Source organism: Abramis brama (assembly GCF_963993115.1).
Source record: "Abramis brama genome assembly, chromosome: 10".
Classification (NCBI taxonomy): domain Eukaryota; kingdom Metazoa; phylum Chordata; class Actinopteri; order Cypriniformes; family Leuciscidae; genus Abramis; species Abramis brama.
The window spans coordinates 10471358-10492586 of record NC_139972.1 but is presented as its reverse complement, the minus strand read 5'-3'; the positions used below and the strand labels follow the sequence as shown (position 1 = coordinate 10492586).

General features: G+C 35.5%; 1 protein-coding gene and 3 long non-coding RNA genes across 4 annotated transcripts; 1 reads left to right on the top strand and 3 right to left on the bottom strand.

Annotated features, from left to right (window-relative positions):
- Positions 1–6200: 6200 nt before the first annotated feature.
- On the bottom strand, positions 6201–7591 carry LOC311090626 (uncharacterized protein). Its single transcript, XM_084126041.1, has 3 exons — positions 7404–7591; positions 7181–7286; positions 6201–7022 (listed from the first exon to the last, which is right to left on the bottom strand). The coding sequence occupies exons 2-3, from the start codon at positions 7201–7203 to the stop codon at positions 6341–6343; spliced, it is 705 nt and encodes a 234-aa protein (XP_083982167.1). The 5' UTR covers positions 7204–7286; positions 7404–7591; the 3' UTR covers positions 6201–6340.
- A 660-nt stretch (positions 7592–8251) lies between these two features.
- On the bottom strand, positions 8252–10413 carry LOC311090641. Its single transcript, XR_014607924.1, has 3 exons — positions 10326–10413; positions 10132–10247; positions 8252–8978 (listed from the first exon to the last, which is right to left on the bottom strand). It is a non-coding gene; the product is annotated as an uncharacterized lncRNA (long non-coding RNA).
- A 1609-nt stretch (positions 10414–12022) lies between these two features.
- LOC311090635 lies at positions 12023–15195 on the top strand. The gene is made up of 3 exons (XR_014607918.1): positions 12023–12743; positions 13586–13671; positions 14342–15195. It is a non-coding gene; the product is annotated as an uncharacterized lncRNA (long non-coding RNA).
- A 2690-nt stretch (positions 15196–17885) lies between these two features.
- LOC311090634 lies at positions 17886–21018 on the bottom strand. Its single transcript, XR_014607917.1, has 3 exons — positions 20322–21018; positions 19390–19475; positions 17886–18719 (listed from the first exon to the last, which is right to left on the bottom strand). It is a non-coding gene; the product is annotated as an uncharacterized lncRNA (long non-coding RNA).
- Between the last annotated feature and the right edge of the window lie 211 nt (positions 21019–21229).

The window sequence follows — 21229 nt, the reverse complement described above, 5'->3', positions numbered from 1 at the left end:
AGTTGGAATTGTCATTCAAGATATCTGTAACGTAATTGTGACTAGTCGAAACGACAGATAGAGATATCTGTAATTCAGTTTTGACTAGGCAAAACTGAATTACAGATATCTGCAATGACGTCATTGAAAATGACATTCAACTCGTCACACATCTTAAATGACAATTGCAGATATCTGTAATTCAGTTTTGACTAGGCAGAATGAAAGTTAAAGATATCTCAAACGTCATTAGACTAGTGCAAATTATTGTGCATGACGTTGCTCTATTTTACATATCCATTTCCCCTCCCCACCATAATCAAAGAAAAAGTGGGTTAATTTCTTTATTTCTATGAATGGAAGAAGAAAGAAGCAGGCATGGCGTTGGCTGTAATCGAAAAAAACACCAGAAAATGTTTTTTATATACAAAAAAAAATAAAATAATTTTTACAATGCTATGTTTATGTTCATGCTTAAAAGGTTGTTGTTGCCGTAAGATTTATGCGTGAAAAAGATTCACACTAATTCACTTTAATAAAGATGCTTACATGCATGCTATTATTGAAAGTACAATAACATTAACTTCCTTATGAGAAACAAAGTTCTTAGTTCAGATTAGTTCTTATTTTTTATTTTATTTTTTCAGTTTGAAACAGCATGAAAAAAGACGATTAAAAACTCTGGTTGCTCCGACATGGTGCTAATCAGTGCTAATTAAAGTTAACAGTTAACAGGTGCTATGTGATTTGATGATTTGAACAACACGCTCTGCTCCCGCCTAAAGTGTGATGCATGCATACAGATATCTGCAACGTAATTTGGCCTAGTCAAAACTCTAATTCAAGATATCTGTAATTACATTTTGACTAGGCAGAATAAAAGTTACAGATATCTCAAATTTCAGATATCTCTAATCAAACTTAATTTCAAGATATCTTTAACTTGATAATAGATATCTACAATTAAATTATGACTATCCCTAACTCCATTTTGAGATATCTACAACGCCATTTTGACTAGACATAACTCCAGTTACAGATATCTACAACGTAATTTCGCCTAGTCAAAACTTAATTTAAGATATCTGAAAAGGAACATGTAGATATCTTGAATTGAGGTGAATTAAAGATATCTTGAACTGGAGTTATGACTAGTCAGAATCTAACTGAAGATATCTCAAACTAGAATTACAGATATCTACAATTCAGTTACAGATATCCATAATTCACATAGTGGATATCTGCAACTGAATTGTAGATATCTGTAATGATAAACCCCATTCAAATGAATGGCAAAAGTGATGTAATTTGTCCTAGGAAGAATGTCTTTGTGGATATCTGAAATGACAATTATGGATAGGAAGAATGTAGTTGCGGATATCTGAAATGTTCTTTTTGACTAGGCAAAACTGAATTAAAGATATCTGCAACACATATCCAGTCTAGCTTTTAAATGTTAAAATGGCTTGCCATAGGTTCGAAACTCGCGCCTCCTTGTGGGTGTTGTCAGCAGTAGTAGAAGCAGTTGTAGAGTCAGAGAGTTATAAAACTATCATTGTATTGTGTCATATGTGAGGGCTGTATATTATTACATTATCAGGTTAGTAGTTATAGTATATTATTATTATTATAGTAGGCCTATATTATAGTCTTGTTATATTAATTAGATAAGATTATTTGGATTGCTCTGGATTTTTGGATCTGGACTGGACTGCTTTTTGATTTGGATTGCCCTTTTGGATTTGTTTGCTTTTTGTGACTCTTCCTTTTTCCTGGTAATGGAGCCAGCAAGAAAGAGGGAATCCTCCCCTGTCTGGGCTCAACAGAAGCATCAGTGTCCTCATTTACCACTGCCATTTTTACGTTCCCCTTCATCCTCTGTTCCTTGTGAAAGGATCTTTTCCAAGGCTAGAGAGATTTTGTCCAAGAAGAGGAATCATCTAAACCCCAACACACTTGAAATAATTCTGTTTCTCAATAAAAAAAATCAATTTTTATTTTCCTTCCTTCCGGACTATTCTGTTGCAGTTTACTTTAATCTGTTATCTATAATCTGTTAAATTAATAAATGTACTTTATTACACTCCCTCTAACATAAGCACTGCACTCAACAGTGTCACTGTTGTTGTTCATACTGTCCCTATCCAAACAATTTATGAATAATTAATGAACTGTGAGTGTTACTCTGGACAAGTAAATTCAGACAGAGAAAGATACATATTTTATATTATACACAGTAATGGACAAATGTCTGATCATGTCTTTTTATTATTGCAAATGAAAGGTTACAAACATCAACAGTGAGTACAAAATAAATAAATAAATATTTATTATTTATAAAAATATTTTTATAAAATATACATTTAAATATGAATATATTTACATTACAAATAAATATTTTTATTTATTAAAGCATTTTTATAAAATATATATTTTTTAATAAAATAAATATTTTTTATAAAATTAGGGAGGGAGGGAGGGAGGGAGGGAGGGTGCGACACTGGTTCAGAATGAATTAATTTTTTGTCTGCTATTTCTTTGCACAGTCGCTAGGTGTCACTAGTGAGCAATGATGAATGAAGCTTCGAGTAATGAACCTTTAGCTGAAGCAATGGCCTGCAAGGTCTCAGTGGTTCAGGAAGCCTCATTTTGCCATCACTACTAACAGATAACCAAGGCAGACATCAGGTTGCTAGGCAGGTAAACAAGACAAGTCGCGTACCGGTGACATCACTTGTCAAAAGAAAAGTCCCGGTTTATAAAGGGGTTTAGCCCTCGCGATTGGCTCAGAGTTAACTGCCCAGAACCACTCACAGCACAGCAAATTTAGTGTCACTTAGGAAGGCATGAGCCAGACAACTGCATCCTGCTACACAATCATACAAAAATGTATTTGTGCTATAGGAACACATTTTAGTTAATATGATTACAATAGTGAGATCACGTTGTCATTATCAGTTCAATAATGCATACTAATGTTAACAAATATAACCTTATTGTAAAGTGTTACTCGTTCATTTCATACAGCAACATGAAAACGTAGGCTACTTGAAATGAAAAAATGTCTGAATCCTGGAAAGGGTTTTGCCATCCTTTGTTTTGAGTTTGTAAAAGCATTATATGTAAGTTAATTATTCATTGCGTAATGCTTGATGATACATATCTTCATATTATATTTGTAATAAGTTTATTTGAAGCTTTGATTTAATGTCATTTTGGTGATAGCCTTTAGCGATTTGCCTAGCCTTTAATTTGGTATAGCACTTAATGTGTTGATTCCATTGATAAGATTACTTCTCTATATGAGTCAATATCTGTATTTGTTGCTTTTTCTTGGTCATCTGATAATGCCATTTAAAGGCAGGGTAGGTAGGAATGGTCTAAAAAACTTCTTTTTCAAATTTGTTTAAACTTTATGTTCATATCAATACATAATTAAAATGTAAGTACTCTGAAAAAGAAAGTATAAAAATCGAGTGTCTGTAGACCTCTCAGGACTGTTTTAAAGACAGTTCATTATTTCCATTCACTCCACCCCCTCCCTTCTGGGCTCCTTCCAAAGCCACGCCCCCAAAACACATGAACGCGCGACTCCAACCGCTGAGCTGAAGACGCATTATTTACCTGAGACAAGCAGAGAGGAAGGAGCACAGTGCATGTAGTGACATCATGTCAGAATCACATGTAATAAAAAAATCTAACGCTAATTGCTTATGAATATAAACAAATAAGATGTATTTTAGTACTCACTATCAAGCTAGCATATTGATATTGGTAAATTTAAAATATATATTTTTTGATTCGCTAACGAGCTAGTTATATAAGCTAAAAACAGGTTGCATTGATACACTTTTTTACATTACCATCAGTTATATTGTGATGAAGATGAATTTCGTGTAAGATTCATAACATATATGGTGTTCTGCATGTAGGGGTGGGAGATATTGACAAAAATGAATATCTCGATATTTTTTTCCAATATCTAGATATAGATATTCAGGCGATATTTTTGCCATCCTTCAAAGAAATGTGAGCAAACTGGCAAAGAAGGTCCAGTTGGTCTTTTGACTTGCTGCATTTGACCTATATTATTCTAGGCTATAGAAAAAACAATAAAGGAGCTAACTAAACAGAATCTGTGGCACCCCCTACTTTTTCCACTTACAAAAAAAACTTACTTGCAACAGTGATTATTAAATCAAACAACAATATTGTTGATGATCAATTCAAAGTAAAAAAAAATTAACATTTTCAAAACGGTATAAATCCATTCATTTTTCCCCCAAAACGCTATAAATCCATCTTTTTTTTTTTTTTTTCTAAATTTATGGTTTGTCTTTTTAAAAAAGTTTTTGTCTTTTATTTTTCGTGTTTGCATTTATGAGGAAAAAACAATATTACTTGACAGTTCTCCATTATGGACGCGAGCGCTCTGAAAGCTGCACTGAGACTTTCAAACTTTAACAGAGACCTCAAAACAGAAAGCACAAAGCCTTTCTTTAAAACGAATTTCGTTTTGTATTAATTGTATCTTAATTTTAATATATTTTTTTTTCATTAATTCATTAATATTTTCATTCCTGCATTAAATACATAAAGTAAATATAGGCTATCAATCACAACATAAGGTGCTTGAACTGGAGATTATATCATCGTGAACCGAACCGTAGCCTCGCCTCACAGGCCTAAAAAATGTGGAATATATTTACAGAAATCTGGTTCTAAACAAAACCATCCAAAACAAAATAAAACTATGTAGCCTAAATGTGCATTTCTCCGGTGCATGCGTTCACTAGCCTACTGCGAAGATCGCGAGTCAAATATCGTCAACTTCATCTTTGCAGCCGACACAGAAATTAATAAACAATTAAAATGTCTTATTGCAATATTTTACACATTCATAATCATTACTTTTGCTGGTTCTTTGAGGCAGCTTTTTAGGTTTATGGCGTTTTGGAAAAGAGCTCTTCACGTACAAACACCGTTTCACCAAGGCACAGCAGCCCTTCAGCACATAAGAACAAAAAGAGAAAAAGCACGGACTTACTAATTACGAAACTTTGATGTGGTTGAACAGCTGAAACAGTCACAAATTCCTCTGCAACTCAAACATTCGAAGGAAGAGAACAGCATTACAGTTTTCAGCGCGTCCTCCTTTGATTGCTGTGTTGTGACTGGAAAAGTGCATGCAGGAGCACATGCGCAAAATGTAGGTTTGTAAAATGTCCTTTTGTAAAATAAAAATAATTTTAGGGCGAAGCAGAGGAGGTCGTGCAAGAGGCCGTGGCGTGCAACTAGGGTCCGAGGAAGTAGAGGCTGAGGACGGGGTGGTCGCTGGAAAGCTACGCTGATATTGACACGCGTTTTATTTCTTTGTTTATCCAAAGACTTTTTGTTCATTACCTTTTCTTGTACTGTCTTCTTTTTTTTGCCTTGTTTGCCTTCACTAACTGCATGCCGGTAATGTGAATTTTGATTGCTCTTTCTCTGCCATTGTTTTGCTATTCCTAGGTTCAGTGCCTCTCGAATTCCTCAAATCAAACGTGCGCGCGGCCGCGCGCAAGTGGGCAGATCCCGTGGCAAAAGGGTTGTTGCCATGGTTGCGAGAGAGAGTGACAGTCGCCTAAGCCAATCCTTTGATTCGTCCCGAATCGAAATAATGAGCTGTGTTTAATACAGATTAAACGGTCTAGAGTCACTTGATTTTTATACTCTTTTTTTCAGAGTACTTACATTTTAATTATGTATTGATATATATAGAAAGTTTTAACAAATTTGGATCTTTTTTTTTTTTTATAGTCCTACCTACCCTGCCTTTAAGTAAGGGCCGATGAATTATGCACTGATCTTTCATTGCCATCTAGTGACCATTTCCTGACTCTAAGATTTAATAAACAGGCAATTTGCCTCTGTGTTGCACTGCAAATTAGTGGCACCAAATCTTTGAAGATGCAGTTTTGTAGTAAATAAAACGTTTTACAAGAAAATATTTCTGTCTTAGTTTACAATTACTTCAAAATTTCACGTTTAGGACTAATTTAGTATGTTACTTGCCATTTCTTTGCAATTATTTGTGAAAATTGTTTCAAAGTAAATCCTACACCAATGTGTGTGTTTTTTTTTTTTTAGTGAACACTTTCACTCAATAGCAAAAAAAAAAAAAAAAAAAAAATTAGATAACTAGACCCATGAGCAGAATTTAATGTTTGCAAAGTCTACATAATAAATTGGCAATAGACAAAGGACACGAGCTCAATCACATTTTACAGTATTAGACAAAAAAAAAAAAAAAAAACTGTATGTTTGGTGAGTAAGAATTCTGATTTCAAAGCCCAATCAATGTTTGCAGGGCAAAAACTGTTTAATGAAAGATATGATATTCAAATAATTCATTAACACGCCACGCACGTTTCATCATTGACAAAAGCATTTTTCGGAAATAGAAAAGTAGTGATTTCTTTTCAGGCAGACAGAAAGGAATCACCTTCCCAGTGTTTTTCTCCACACAATTCTGACACTGCATCACATTATCGTTGATGTCACACCGATAAAGAGGCACTTCTGCATGAATCTTCAGGAGATCTTTTTCCATATCCTTCCTCCAGGTGTCCTTCTGCCAGATCTTTTCAAACACAAAAACATTCATTGCCTCTTTTCGGATATTCTTCCAGTTTGAAAGACCTGGCAAAATATTGTCATCTCTCTGAATGCACCTCGTCACACAAGGTGAGTACGAATAGAAAACTACACAGCTATTCTGATCTGTCTTTGCTAGAAGTTTGTCCATTGGAGAATTACCTAAAGGATAGAGCAGAAAATGCTCAGCATGTTCCACTGGTTTTGGTGTTGGTCGTGCAGCAATGACATTTTGTGATGGAGTGCAGAGCACACATTTCTCTCCTCTAGTGAGAATAGTTTTCACATTTTCTGCATCCTCCCTGCTGAACACAGTCTGGATATCAGATCCTTCTTGTGTGCACTGAGACTGTGGGACAAAAATCGCTATTGCATATTGAACATCAGGCTTTGTCTTTGGCTGGACACTGGAAGACATAAGACATTATCACAGTTTTCAAGAAATAATGTTTATTTTTAACCTTGTTCCTTTTTATGTTCATCAACTCAACACTTTGTACATGCATTTTAATTGAAAACTAAATATTGATTTTAATTCATTTGACTACTGTATAAACTGACTTACTTGTCATCAAAATACTGTATCATTTTAGCAAGGACGGCACATCTCCCTGAATGCTTTGAACACACAGATGAAGCAGGCAGAGGACGACGACACACTTCAGTGATGCCTGAAGTGAAAAAAATCACTAATTTCAGCACAAAACATGAGTTAAATTCATGCAGAAGATGATTTGAAGGACCAGAGTGTTTAGAAAAGAAAGTTTACTTATTGAATTGAAACTTACCATTGTGACTGCTTGAATTATGAGGAAGAAGATGCTTTTATTTTCAGATCTGAAGCTCTGTTGTTTCTCTTCTGATGATCAGGAGGAAATGAAGCACATATAAAGACCCGAATGTAAAGACAAATTCGATTAATCAATTAACATTGCAAACATTTGGTTAACTGTTGAGAGATTGAGTGAATGCACAGGTCAGTTCCTGAACATTTTCACACTAGACCTGAATGACATTGAGACTAATCAGAAAGATTAATATTTATCTGTAGCTCTTTATTAACCCTCAGTTTCACTGAAGAGCAACAATACACCGAGTGTTTCACTGTAGTTGTTTTTTAACCTTTGGCTGATATAAGCAGCATCAAGGCTATTTCACACAATCACGGCTGTTATTGTGTCACTTTCAGTGTCGACTTGATCAATACAGAGTGATGGATTTTTTTTTATTTTTTTTTTATTAATCATAACTAACATTTATTTTCCTTGCAGGATTAATATTTATATGCTTTTGAAACCCAAATGTCCTTTGGCCAAAGTCAGTGTGTGTGTGTCTGAATCATGTCCGAATATAACAAAAGGGGAAATGAAACCAGACAGTTAACTACATTAATAAACTCATGATTTTAAGTAATAATCCAGATTTCCTTTTACCTACAGTAGTAACAGAATGGTTTGCTGATTTATATATATGAAGAACCAATCATATTGTATGAGAAATTATGTATCCTGTCATCTTTACCATAAAAACGTTTGTATTATTTTTGCTGGTGGGATTCTCTCTGAAATTAAGTTAGGTGCAGCAACAATTATAATCACTCAAAACTCTTCAGACGAACACAGACAAAGTGATCTTTCATCTTATGCCCTTAATGCATGGACAAAACAAGTTTATTTAGATGCAAGAAATACAGTGATTTGAAAATATGCAGTATGATTATTGACATTAAATAGTTTTTTTTTTAAGACACACAATTTTGATTTAACGTCTCACTGCCAGCATCTCCACACTTATAGCATTTAATTTGGCTATTTTCCTTCACACAACGATAGAGAGGCACTAGATTATTAATCTTTGCAAACTGATCTCTGACACCAGTCCAGTCTTTGTGCCAGACCTCTTGGAAAACTAAAGCCTTAATCCCAGTTCTGTGTGTGTTTAGCCAGTTTGAAAAGTCATACAAAATAGTGTCAGCTGTATCATTAATGCACTTTTCTATGCAAGGTGAGTAGTAAGTATACAAAACAACACATTGATCATCATTTGGCATTCTCAAAATTTTGTCCAGAGGAGATGTATATGTGGCATCTATAGGATAGATAAGAATATATTTAGAATGCAATGTTTTTCCAGAAGAACTGGCCATTTGGATCCAGCTCGGCTTTGCAGCAGCGAGACTGAATAAGTCTTGGGTGACTTCACAAAGCCGTCGCTGACCATTAGTCTTGAAATCATCGAAGGCATTTTCCATTTCGTTCATGTTGAAAACCGAATCAAGACTAAACTGTTCTGTACACTGTTGATATGGGACCCTGATGACTACAGAATACTGATAAGGCCTGTCATGGTTGCTTGGCTGTAACCTAGAAGACAAAAATCACAAATATAGCAGTTTTCAAAAACTAAAACTTGTTTCTGAGACAGAATCAATAAAAAAATGTTTGGCAAGCAGGGCGAGAGCCGTGGGAACAGAGCTGGGCCGGCGATGCGATTGCTAATGAGCGTCACCTGTGCGCCACATCGACCTCGATATGCCTGATATCACAGTCCCGTCCTCACTCCCACAGAAACGGTTTACTGCATTCATTATGTCGGTGTCAATCATGACGTCACATTTCCGTTTTTATTCCACCAAATAACTAAAACCATTCTTATTTAAAAAAAAACAAACAAAAAAAACACTTACACTAACATACACCAGCATGTTAAAAACTACATAAAAGGACAAAAAATATCTTTGGAAAAAATGTATTTGAAGTGTAATTTGATTGCTTAGTTTCCATCGCGTCCATTAGACTTCATGGGGTGGGCGGGGTTTATGACCTATACTGGGACCAGCCACCTGGGGGCGATCAAGATGCTTTGGCTTCACTCTTCAGGACTTGTGCGGCACGCTTGGTTGCCACTCACCATGTGTTGGAGGAGTTCGAGGGTTGTCCACCGAGGGCTATCCAGCACCACCACCAGACATTGTGGATTGTGGAGGAGTTCGTCCAGCTGGTGGGGAACTGGATGGCAGTGCGTTTTGGGAACTGGACCAAGATTTATTTTTATTTTACTCTCTCGACTCTGTCTCTCCTCATCCTTCTGTCTCCTTTTCTCTCACCTCATCTGTCCTCACCCCTAGGTGCTGCGGCCACCGTAGGAGTAGAGGTAATCTCGAGGGTTTATTTATTTTAGATTTATTTTTTGCCTTTATTATGATAGGACAGTGAGTAGACAAGAAGCAAATTGGGAGAGAGAGGGGGACGGGATCAGAAAAGGTCCACGAGCCAGGACTCAAACTCAGGTCGCCCGAAGTGCAAGGGTGCTATATGTCAGTGTTCTACCCACAAGGCTATCGGAACCAACATGTTGTGTTTTATGTTTGTGTGGCAGTCGTCCGTGAGGGGCTGCTTTATGTTAAACATTTGCCGGTTCCCGCCTCCTTCCCCTGAGCCTTTAACTTTGCTACATGCACATTCAGCATTAACACATTTCACTTATTTTACTGTAATTGTGCAAATATAGACTTACTTGTCATCAAAATACTGGATCATTTTAACAAGAACGTTAGTGTTCACTTGCTCCTGATCGCACTGAATACACAGATGAAGCAGACAGAACATGAACATCCTCAGTGCGCCAGACGCCTAAAGTTAAAACGACAAACCTGATAAACAAAAGAACACAAGCAACAAAACAGAAAAAGCCATGATGAAAATACTTACCATAATGAATTTTCAGAAGAAAGATGCTTCTGAGCTCTTCAGAGAGGATGTGTTTGGTCCTGTCTGACTCAGAGAATATTCTTTCTGTGATCAGCCACATGCAAATGAACTACTTGCAATCTTTAACAGAGCAGGCTGTATGAATGTTCAATAAACTGTTTGACATTTGCATATAATTCAGTCCATATCAGTTATAGTTTGCATATATAGAAGTCAAATACCATGACAATGAATGTCCTCTCTACTGCAGTCCTGCAGAGGAATGGTCCATCAGTAAGTCCAACACAATTGCAAATATACTAGTAACAATTATGGATTTCTTAAAGACTTCATACAGAAAGATACAGAACATGCCAATTTTAGCTAATTTAACAATGAAGCAACAGAAGTTGTTTTGATTTCTGTGCAACAGAATTTACTTTGTAACCTGAAAGAATGTGCGTTAGTTCAGATGTGTGTTACGGTAGATCATTCTATTCTTCTTGCTCGTCTGAGCATTGGGTGGGTATCAAAGGTCCTGCCTTAGAATGCTTTAGGTCTTATTTGTCAAATAGGAAGTTTAGCATTAACATTGGGGAATATTCGTCAAAGGCTGCTTTTCTGTCTTGTGGTGTTCCGCAGGGATCCATTTTAGCTCCAATTCTTTTTTCGCTATACATGCTTCCTTTAGGGTCTATTTTCAGGAAACTTGGGTTGTTGTTCCACTGCTATGCGGACGACACTCAAGTTTAATTACCCCTAAAACCAAATTGTGATGGACTGGAAAAAATGAGGGCCTATATATCTGATGTGAAAGCTTGGTTATCTCTAAATGTTCTTAATTTTAATGAGAATAAAACCAAAATTATAGTGTTTGGCTCATCAAATACTCTTAGTCAAATAACCCTAGGTAATCTAACACTGTCTGCAAAGACTTGGGTAAAGAACTTGGGTGTTGTGTTTGATGATGGTCTGAAATTTGACAAGCAGATAAGCTCAGTGGTCAAATCCTGCTTTTTCCAGCTCCGTCTTTTAGCCAGAGTAAAACCAATTTTATCTTTTAATAACTTTGAAAGACATGTCTGCATTTCTGACATCGAGGCTTGACTATATCACTGTATAGTCTATTATCCTGGTTACAGATGGTACAAAATGTGGCGGCAAGACTTCTAACAGGTACTAGAAAACGGGACCATATTACTCCAGTGCTACGTCATTTGCACTGGTTGCCTGTACGATACCGTGTGGATTTTAAAATTCTTCTTTTGGTTTAAAGCACACTGGTCAACTGGTGTTGTGTTTAGTAGTGCTATAGAAATAAAACTGACATTGACATTGACATTAAGGTTATTTTGTCTGATATACGAGTGTGTCCTGTCTAGATCAAACTTGCATGACTAGTTTGACTATCTGACTGGCTTTCACACTCTGTCATCTCTTCTGAAATTACCGTCTCTTCTGAGACGAGTTTGGGAAAGACTACAAACAACCCTTCCTTAACACACGCTTATCCATCAAACAACAAAACCGCATGCAACAGATTTCACTGAAGGTGGATTATGACATTTCTCTGTGTGATTTACTCTCTAATATGACCAAACTGCTACCTCTTTTTAGGATTTTATAATAGAATGACATCAGCCACAGAACATGATATAATGACAGCAGTGATTGGCTGCATTGCCTGTCATGAGGCTAAAATGTAAGATATTATTCAACCCAGTCTCTTACTACTGCGTATCTATACCACGAGTTTTCATTTTCATTTGGCGTAGTATTTACACGCCAAAGTCACATTTCGCGTTCATATGGTACGCAAAACCCTCCCGTTAAACTTCTATTGATGTAAAATGCGTATGCATTGCACGCAGAAATGTATTATAGTTAACGTCATCGTCCCGCCCCTTAATCGTACGAAGATTCACGATTCCATCTCGTGCAGATGCCGAAGGTGCATGCAGAAATACGTGTTATTATTTTATTTATTATTATTTTTTTTTTATTTTTTTTATTTTTTTTGTACAGAAACATAACTCATAATCTCTAATGGGGGCGAATGGTCACATAATTTAATCTATTGATTCGTGACTCGGGCACGTTTATTTCGTTATTTTCGTAATACCAGCACGTTTTTTAAACTAATGTATTTTAAATGGGAAGCGTCTTTCGTGATCACAGCACGATTCTTTCTGCCTATCGGGCTGCAGCAGAGAACCTGTTTAATCAACATTAATTCACGAGATTTTATCTTATCATGGACCATGGTTTATGTATTTTTTTTAATGTTATTTTTTCGATCTTATTGACAGGGAAGCTGGATTGCTTTGCTGTTTATTGATATTTTAAAAATCATATTTTATCAGTAGGAAATCGCGCTGAAGAAGTCTCGTTCCGAACACATCGCGATATTTGGCATCAGTTCACGTGTGCCAGATGTTGGTAAGTAGTAATAAATACGCTGTCCTAACGTGTGTTATAATGTCTTTTCTGTTTGTCGATATTAATAAGATTAGCTCACATTCAGTCACTGCATTATATCTGTCATCGCCACGGAGGCTTTGCGTTTCATTGCTTTCTAATTCTAAACAGGGTGATTAAACACCGTCTGTCACGTGACGTGCTGTTGTATTTGTAGTAGAAGCACAGTAAAAACAACACCATGCTTTTACCACATTAACATTAGTTTTACTGTGATAAGTGTAGTAAAAAGACAGTAATCACAAAACTGACCATGCGTTTACCACACTATTGGTAGTTTTAATGTGATACGTATTGTAAATGTACAGTAACCACAATACTTACCATGCTTTTACTACAGTAACCCTAATTTTACTGTGATAGGTGTGGTAAAAGGACAGTGACCACAAAACTTACCATGCTTTTACCACAGTAACCCTAATTTTACTGTGATAGGTGTGGTAAAAGGACAGTAACCACAACACTTACCACGCTTTTACCACAGTAACCCTAATTTTACTGTGATAGGTGTGGTAAAAGGACAGTAACCACAAAACTTACCATGCTTTAAACCTCAGTAACCTTAGTTTTACTGTGATTGGTGTAGTACAGGGCAGTAATCACAAAACTTGCCATGCTATTCCCCAGAATTGGTAGTTTTAAAGTGATATTTGTTGTAAATGCATATTAAACACAACACTTGCCATGCTTTTAATGCTTTATAATGTAACATCCAATATTTGTAAGGCAGTACTTTGTCCTTTAAATAATCCTATATATTATTAATTATACATAATGATATTTTCTTTTCTTTTTTTTTTCAGATGAAAAGACCAAAAGGGCCCTTCGGACTCAGTCAGCCCCATATTGTTTGAGGACAAGTAAACGGAGGAGACAGAAAGCTGTATAGGTAAATATTTGCAATGTATGTATTGTTTTTAACCCTAAATCAAATAATTTATCAAGCATTTGTTGTTTCTTAAACCTTTTCTCACAAAACCCATAGCCCAATCAGTATGAACATAGTCTGAAGGTCTTAATAACTCAAAAGATTTAACAAGTTGTCAAATTCTTATGATACTCGTACATATTTGTATACTCCTACATAATCCTGCAGCTTTTACTCCTAGTGCTGTCATTGGCTACTGCCTCAATTCCTGTACGCAATTATCGCGATATTTGTAAATCAGTTGAGCCCCTTCTTGGAAAGTAGTCGGATGTCCCACACACTGTCAGAAAGTTGATATTAATTGCATTGTATTTATTACAATTATTACAAATTGGTCCCCGTCTGTTTATGTTCCAATGATACATGATGTCTCTCTACACCTCATAACCTACCTCTGTTTGCAAGAGTGGAAAAGCTTATCTGACATTATCATGTCACATGACATCAGATACTCAATTATTTTGTCGTAATCAGATCAGTTACACTGCCCTACCCGTTTGCATGTAAATCATTTTCATACGATTATTGCTTGCTATTAAAGACATACTTTTATTCATAGAAATGCCCACATATCAGTGAACTTATAACATAAAAATGCTTTTAACATTTAATTATGCAACACTCTTTACAGAAAAATATCCCACAGTTATGGATAAACTCACAACATCATCATCAAGTCCTGTGCCGGGCACATTGGGCGACAAGTGTCCTCCAACGTATTCGATCCGTGGCCAGGTTCTCCACATCTTCCCATGGGACACTGACATTCTTCAGGTCTTTGTGAAACATCTGTCTCCGTGTCTTCCTTGGTCTTCCCTGTCTCCTGCATCCTCCTGGTGGTGTCCTCTTCATCACTGTGTTTGGGTGTTGTTGTTTGGGCATGCGTAGGATGTGTCCAGCGAGGTGCACCCTTTGCTCTGTCTCAGTTTCTGAAAGTCTTCATGTGAAGTCCACTCCTCCTCGTGATCTCTTTGATATATGCAGAACCAATGTTGAAAATAGTGATTTATCTTTTTCCATATTGTTAAAGCATTTTGTTTTCTCTTTCAGCTTCATAAACTGTACTTGATGTCTGCCTAATGCCTTTATAAAAAAGGGTCAGTGCTCATCAGGTGTTTTGCTATTATTGCTATTTGTTATGTTTTGGACATATTCATTGCATAGTTACAATAAAAGTGACCAATAACAACAAGGATATAGAATGAAAGTTGAGAATGTAAAATGTTGTGCTTATATTTTTGCCCGTTTGTTCTTTAAAGCAAAGAAACAAATGTATTTTCACATGACAAAGTTGAATCTCATCTCTTGGTTTGTAAATATATAACTTTATCATAGCAATTTTTTTAACGTTAATGTATGTGTCACTATAATAGATTGCCCCTGTATCTGGATATTTTTAATTAACTGATTTTTATACTTTTGTGCTGTAGTTTTGGCTCTACATTTGTCTTTAAACAGTTTGACATTAAATATTGGAATATGCTTTCAAAATTGTGTCCATTCATTTGTGCTTTTGTTACATTTATTTGAATATAATTGATATACCTTTATACATACATACACTGTAAATGTTAGAAGCACTTTAGAACATGTAATTATCTTTAATTTAAATACTGCAAAACTACCCTGCTGTAGGACATTGCTTAGCAAAAAGTTCCTCTTTCAAATGTATGCATCAGTCTAATCAAAAAAGCAAATTTGTATCATTGATCATGTGAACTCGTTTTTGGATGGTAACTACACAACAGAGTATTTTGTTTTTAAATATGAGTTTTATAATTTAATTAGAAGGAATACATGTTTAACAGCCTAAATATACAATATTTAAGGTATCTATCCCTGCAGGCGGAACCAGAAGAGTTCTGTCATCATTTACCATAAATGGGCATGTAACTGTGACGCATCTGTTCAGCTGGGTTGTTATTGGCTGTGACTTTATCGCAGAACTCGCTGTGATTGGACAATCGTTTAACACATATAAAACGGCGCTTCATGTTACAAAGTATGTTTTGGTGTTATTATTACGTTAGTTATACATTAAGTTAACTATAAAGTGTCTCTATGTTGTGAGAAATTACTCCTTTACCGAGATCCTAACCCTAACCCTAAGCATGTCTGCACATTACAATGAACTACAGCTCCATGTTCCTGTTCCAGTGATAGAATGACAGAGACATGTGGGTAATGTAGTTTAAAACGTTTAGCAATGAAACAATAAATGTTAAATAAATAATATATTTAATGGACAACTGGATATCTAAATTTCTTCATTGTGCAAACCTTTATGACATATATGAGGGACAGGCTGAAATTTTATATTTTACTGTGAGCACTTTAAAAATAACCTTTATGCCAACTTTCCATATATGTCTGAAAACTGTGGCCAACATTATTTATTAAACATAGCATAAGCGGTTGTCTTGCCGATTTTCTCTTTGATACACGAACCGGACTTTGAGTTACAGCCATTTGAAATGTGCATTTGTTTGCTCCTCTGGGGGCCGTTGCTGGGCCCCTGGGGGTGGAAGGGCTACAATCTACACAGATCTACACACACTGTTACTATTACACAAGGATAATGCACCATTCAGTAAAACAAACAAACAAACAACAAAAAAAAACAGTGCCAGAATTTCCTTTTCACTCCTTCTGATTGCTGCTTATATGCCTGACATCAGTAATGTCTATGCTTTCATTTGAAAAGCAGTAGTAGATGTACTAGAATGATCAACATGGATCATCTTCAATTATGCTTGAAGTGTTTATAGTAAGATAGCCCACTGCAGCCTTTTGTAATTTAGTTTCCCTTTATTTCACTGAAATGTGACATACATGCAAGTATATGCAACTTATGTTGCATTGTTGTCCCAAATATCATGAACCAGATCTAAGTTTTTATGTCCTAAGTAAAATAATCATGGTCATTAATTATATGTAGTTGTTTTTAAATTATGAATTAAACTAAATAAATAAGAAATTAAAATTTCTAAAATAAAAAATTCTATTTACTGTACCAAACACCACTTTCAATACACAATATTCACCATACTTTATTAAACAACACAATTGGAGGACTTTATTAAACAACACTTTATCAATAAAGTTGATAAAGTAGCATAAAGACAAGTGAGATTCAAGATAAATAAAAATGTGTCTTTAAAAATACATTAACATCATATTGATCCATTCACATCTGCTGAAGCTTTAAACTGTGAGTGCCAGAGAATCATATTCAGTCACCTACAGAATTTGATATTGTGTTGGAATATAATGATTCATTATCACAGCTAAACTGGTTTCTTGCTCTTCCGATGTACGTCTCTATCGTGTTCATGTTCTTCTTCCTCCTCTAAACAGTTTGTTCAGTTGAACCCTACAGTACATGAACAGAAGATGTGATCACTGATGTGGTGTAGCTTTTTCTCAACCAGAGGAAGAAGTCTCAACATCTATTATTTAACATTTATTGTTTCATTACTAAACGTTTTAAACTACATTACCCACATGTCTCTGTCATTCTATCACTGGAACAGGAACATGGAGCTGTAGTTCATTGAAATGTGCAGACATGCTTAGGGTTAGGGTTAGGATCTCGGTAAAGGAGTAATTTCTCACAACATAGAGACACTTTATAGTTGGTTTAATCTATAACTAACGTAATAATAACACCAAAACATACTTTGTAACATGAAGCGCCGTTTTATGTGTTAAACGATTGTCCAATCACAGCGAGTTCTGCGATAAAGTCACAGCCAGTAACAACCCAGCTGAACAGATGCGTCACAGTTACATGCCCATTTATGGTAAATGATGACAGATCTCTTCTGGTTCCGCCTGCAGGGATAGATACCTTAAATATTGTATATTTAGGCTGTTAAACATGTATTCCTTCTAATTAAATTATAAAACTCATATTTAAAAACAAAATACTCCGTTCACATGATCAATGATACAAATTTGCTTTTTTGATTAGACTGATGCATACATTTGAAAGATGAACTTTTTGCTAAGCAATGTCCTACAGCAGGGTAGTTTTGCAGTATTTAAATTAAAGATAATTACATGTTCTAAAGTGCTTCTAACATTTACAGTGTATGTATACTATAGTATATTAAAGGTATATCAATTATATTCATAAATGTAACAAAAGCACAAATGAATGGACACAATTTTGAAAGCATATTCCAATATTTAATGTCAAACTGTTTAAAGACAAATGTAGAGCCAAAACTACAGCACAAAAGTATAAAAATCAGTTAATTAAAAATATCCAGATACAGGGGCAATCTATTATAGTGACACATACATTAACGTTAAAAAAATTGCTATGATGAAGTTATATATTTACAAACCAAGAGATGAGATTCAACTTTGTCATGTGAAAATACATTTGTTTCTTCACTTTAAAGAACAAATAGGCAAAAATATAAGCACAAAATTTTACATTCTCAACTTTCATTCTATATCCTTGTGATTATTGGTCACTTTTATTGTAACTATGCAATGAATATGTCCTTTAGCAAAACACCTGATGAGCACTGACCCTTTTTTATAAAGGCATTAGGCAGAAATCAAGTACAGTTTATGAAGCTGAAAGAGAAAACAAAATGCTTTAACAATATGGAAAAAGATAAATCACTATTTTCAACATTGGTTCTGCATATATCAAAGAGATCACGAGGAGGAGTGGACTTCACATGAAGACTTTCAGAAACTGAGACAGAGCAAAGGGTTCACCTCGCTGGACACATCCTACGCATGCCCAAACAACACCACCCAAACACAGTGATGAAGAGGACACCACCAGGAGGATGCAGGAGACAGGGAAGACCAAGGAAGACACGGAGACAGATGTTTCACAAAGACCTGAAGAATGTCAGTGTCCCATGGGAAGATGTGGAGAACCTGGCCACGGATCGAATACGTTGGAGGACACTTGTCGCCCAATGTGCCCGGCACAGGATTTGATGATGATGTTGTGAGTTTATCCATAACTGTGGGATATTTTTCTGTAAAGAGTGTTGCATAATTAAATGTTAAAAGCATTTTTATGTTATAAGTTCACTGATATGTGGGCAATTCTATGAATAAAAGTATGTCTTTAATAGCAAGCAATAATCGTATGAAAATGATTTACATGCAAACGGGTAGGGCAGTGTAACTGATCTGATTACGACAAAATAATTGAGTATCTGATGTCATGTGACATGATAATGTCAGATAAGCTTTTCCACTCTTGCAAACAGAGGTAGGTTATGAGGTGTAGAGAGACATCATGTATCATTGGAACATAAACAGACGGGGACCAATTTGTAATAATTGTAATAAATACAATGCAATTAATATCAACTTTCTGACAGTGTGTGGGACATCCGACTACTTTCCAAGGAGGGGCTCAACTGATTTACAAATATCGCGATAATTGCGTACAGGAATTGAGGCAGTAGCCAATGACAGCACTAGGAGTAAAAGCTGCAGGATTATGTAGGAGTATACAAATATGTACGAGTATCATAAGAATTTGACAACTTGTTAAATCTTTTGAGTTATTAAGACCTTCAGACTATGTTCATACTGATTGGGCTATGGGTTTTGTGAGAAAAGGTTTAAGAAACAACAAATGCTTGATACATTATTTGATTTAGGGTTAAAAACAATACATACATTGCAAATATTTACCTATACAGCTTTCTGTCTCCTCCGTTTACTTGTCCTCAAACAATATGGGGCTGACTGAGTCCGAAGGGCCCTTTTGGTCTTTTCATCTGAAAAAAAAAAGAAAAGAAAATATCATTATGTATAATTAATAATATATAGGATTATTTAAAGGACAAAGTACTGCCTTACAAATATTGGATGTTACATTATAAAGCATTAAAAGCATGGCAAGTGTTGTGTTTAATATGCATTTACAACAAATATCACTTTAAAACTACCAATTCTGGGGAATAGCATGGTAAGTTTTTTGATTACTGCCCTGTACTACACCAATCACAGTAAAACTAAGGTTACTGAGGTTTGAAGCATGGTAAGTTTTGTGGTTACTGTCCTTTTACCACACCTATCACAGTAAAATTAGGGTTACTGTGGTAAAATCATGGTAAGTTTTGTGGTTACTGTCCTTTTACCACACCTATCACAGTAAAATTAGGGTTACTGTGGTAAAAGCATGGTAAGTTTTGTGGTCACTGTCCTTTTACCACACCTATCACAGTAAAATTAGGGTTACTGTAATAAAAGCATGGTAAGTATTTTGGTTACTGTACATTTACAATACGTATCACATTAAAACTACCAATAGTGTGGTAAACGCATGGTCAGTTTTGTGATTACTGTCTTTTTACTACACTTATCACAGTAAAACTAATGTTAATGTGGTAAAAGCATGGTAAGTGTTGTTTTTACTGTGCTTCTACTACAAATACAACAGCACGTCACGTGACAGACGGTGTTTAATCACCCTGTTTAGAATTAGAAAGCAATGAAACGCAAAGCCTCCGTGGCGATGACAGATATAATGCAGTGACTGAATGTGAGCTAATCTTATTAATATCGACAAACAGAAAAGACATTATAACACACGTTAGGACAGCGTATTTATTACTACTTACCAACATCTGGCACACGTACGTGAACTGATGCCAAATATCGCGATGTGTTCGGAACGAGACTTCTTCAGCGCGATTTCCTACTGATAAAATATGATTTTTAAAATAATATTAAACAGCAAAGCAATCCAGCTTCCCTGGCAATAAGATCGAAAAAATAACATTAAAAAAATACATAAACCATGGTCCATGATAAGATAAAATCTCGTGAATTAATGTTGATTAAACAGGTTCTCTGCTGCAGCCCGATAGGCAGAAAGAATCGTGCTGTGATCACGAAAGACGCTTCCCATTTAAAATACATTAGTTTAAAAAACGTGCTGGTATTACGAAAATAACGAAATAAACGTGCCCGAGTCACGAATCAATAGATTAAATTATGTGACCATTCGCCCCCATTAGAGATTATGAGTTATGTTTCTGTACAAAAAAAAATAATAATAAAAAAAATAATAATAAATAAAATAATAACACGTATTTGTGCATGCACCTTCGGCATCTGCACGAGATGGAATCGTGAATCTTCGTACGATTAAGGGGCGGGACGATGACGTTAATACATTTCTGCGTGCAATGCATACGCATTTTACATCAATAGAAGTTTAACGGGAGGGTTTTGCGTACCATATGAACGCGAAATGTGACTTTGGCGTGTAAATACTACGCCAAATGAAAATGAAAACTCGTGGTATAGATACGCAGTAGTAAGAGACTGGGTTGATTTTTTTACCTTGTTCCTTTTTATGTTCATCAACTCAACACTTATACATGCATTTTAATTGAAAACTAAATATTGATTTTAATTCATTTGACTACTGTATAAACTGACTTACTTGTCATCAAAATACTGTATCATTTTAGCAAGGACGGCACATCTCCCTGAATGCTTTGAACACACCGATGAAGCAGGC

What these genes read in the sequence shown, in the direction of transcription:
- LOC311090626 (XM_084126041.1), bottom strand. Translation starts at nt 7,203, where the DNA reads ATGATACAGTATTTTGATGACAA. An exon ending in ATACAGTATTTTGATGACAA is followed by an intron (nt 7,023 to 7,180) that starts GTAAGTCAGTTT and finishes TATGTCTTCCAG; the next exon opens with TGTCCAGCCAAAGACAAAGC.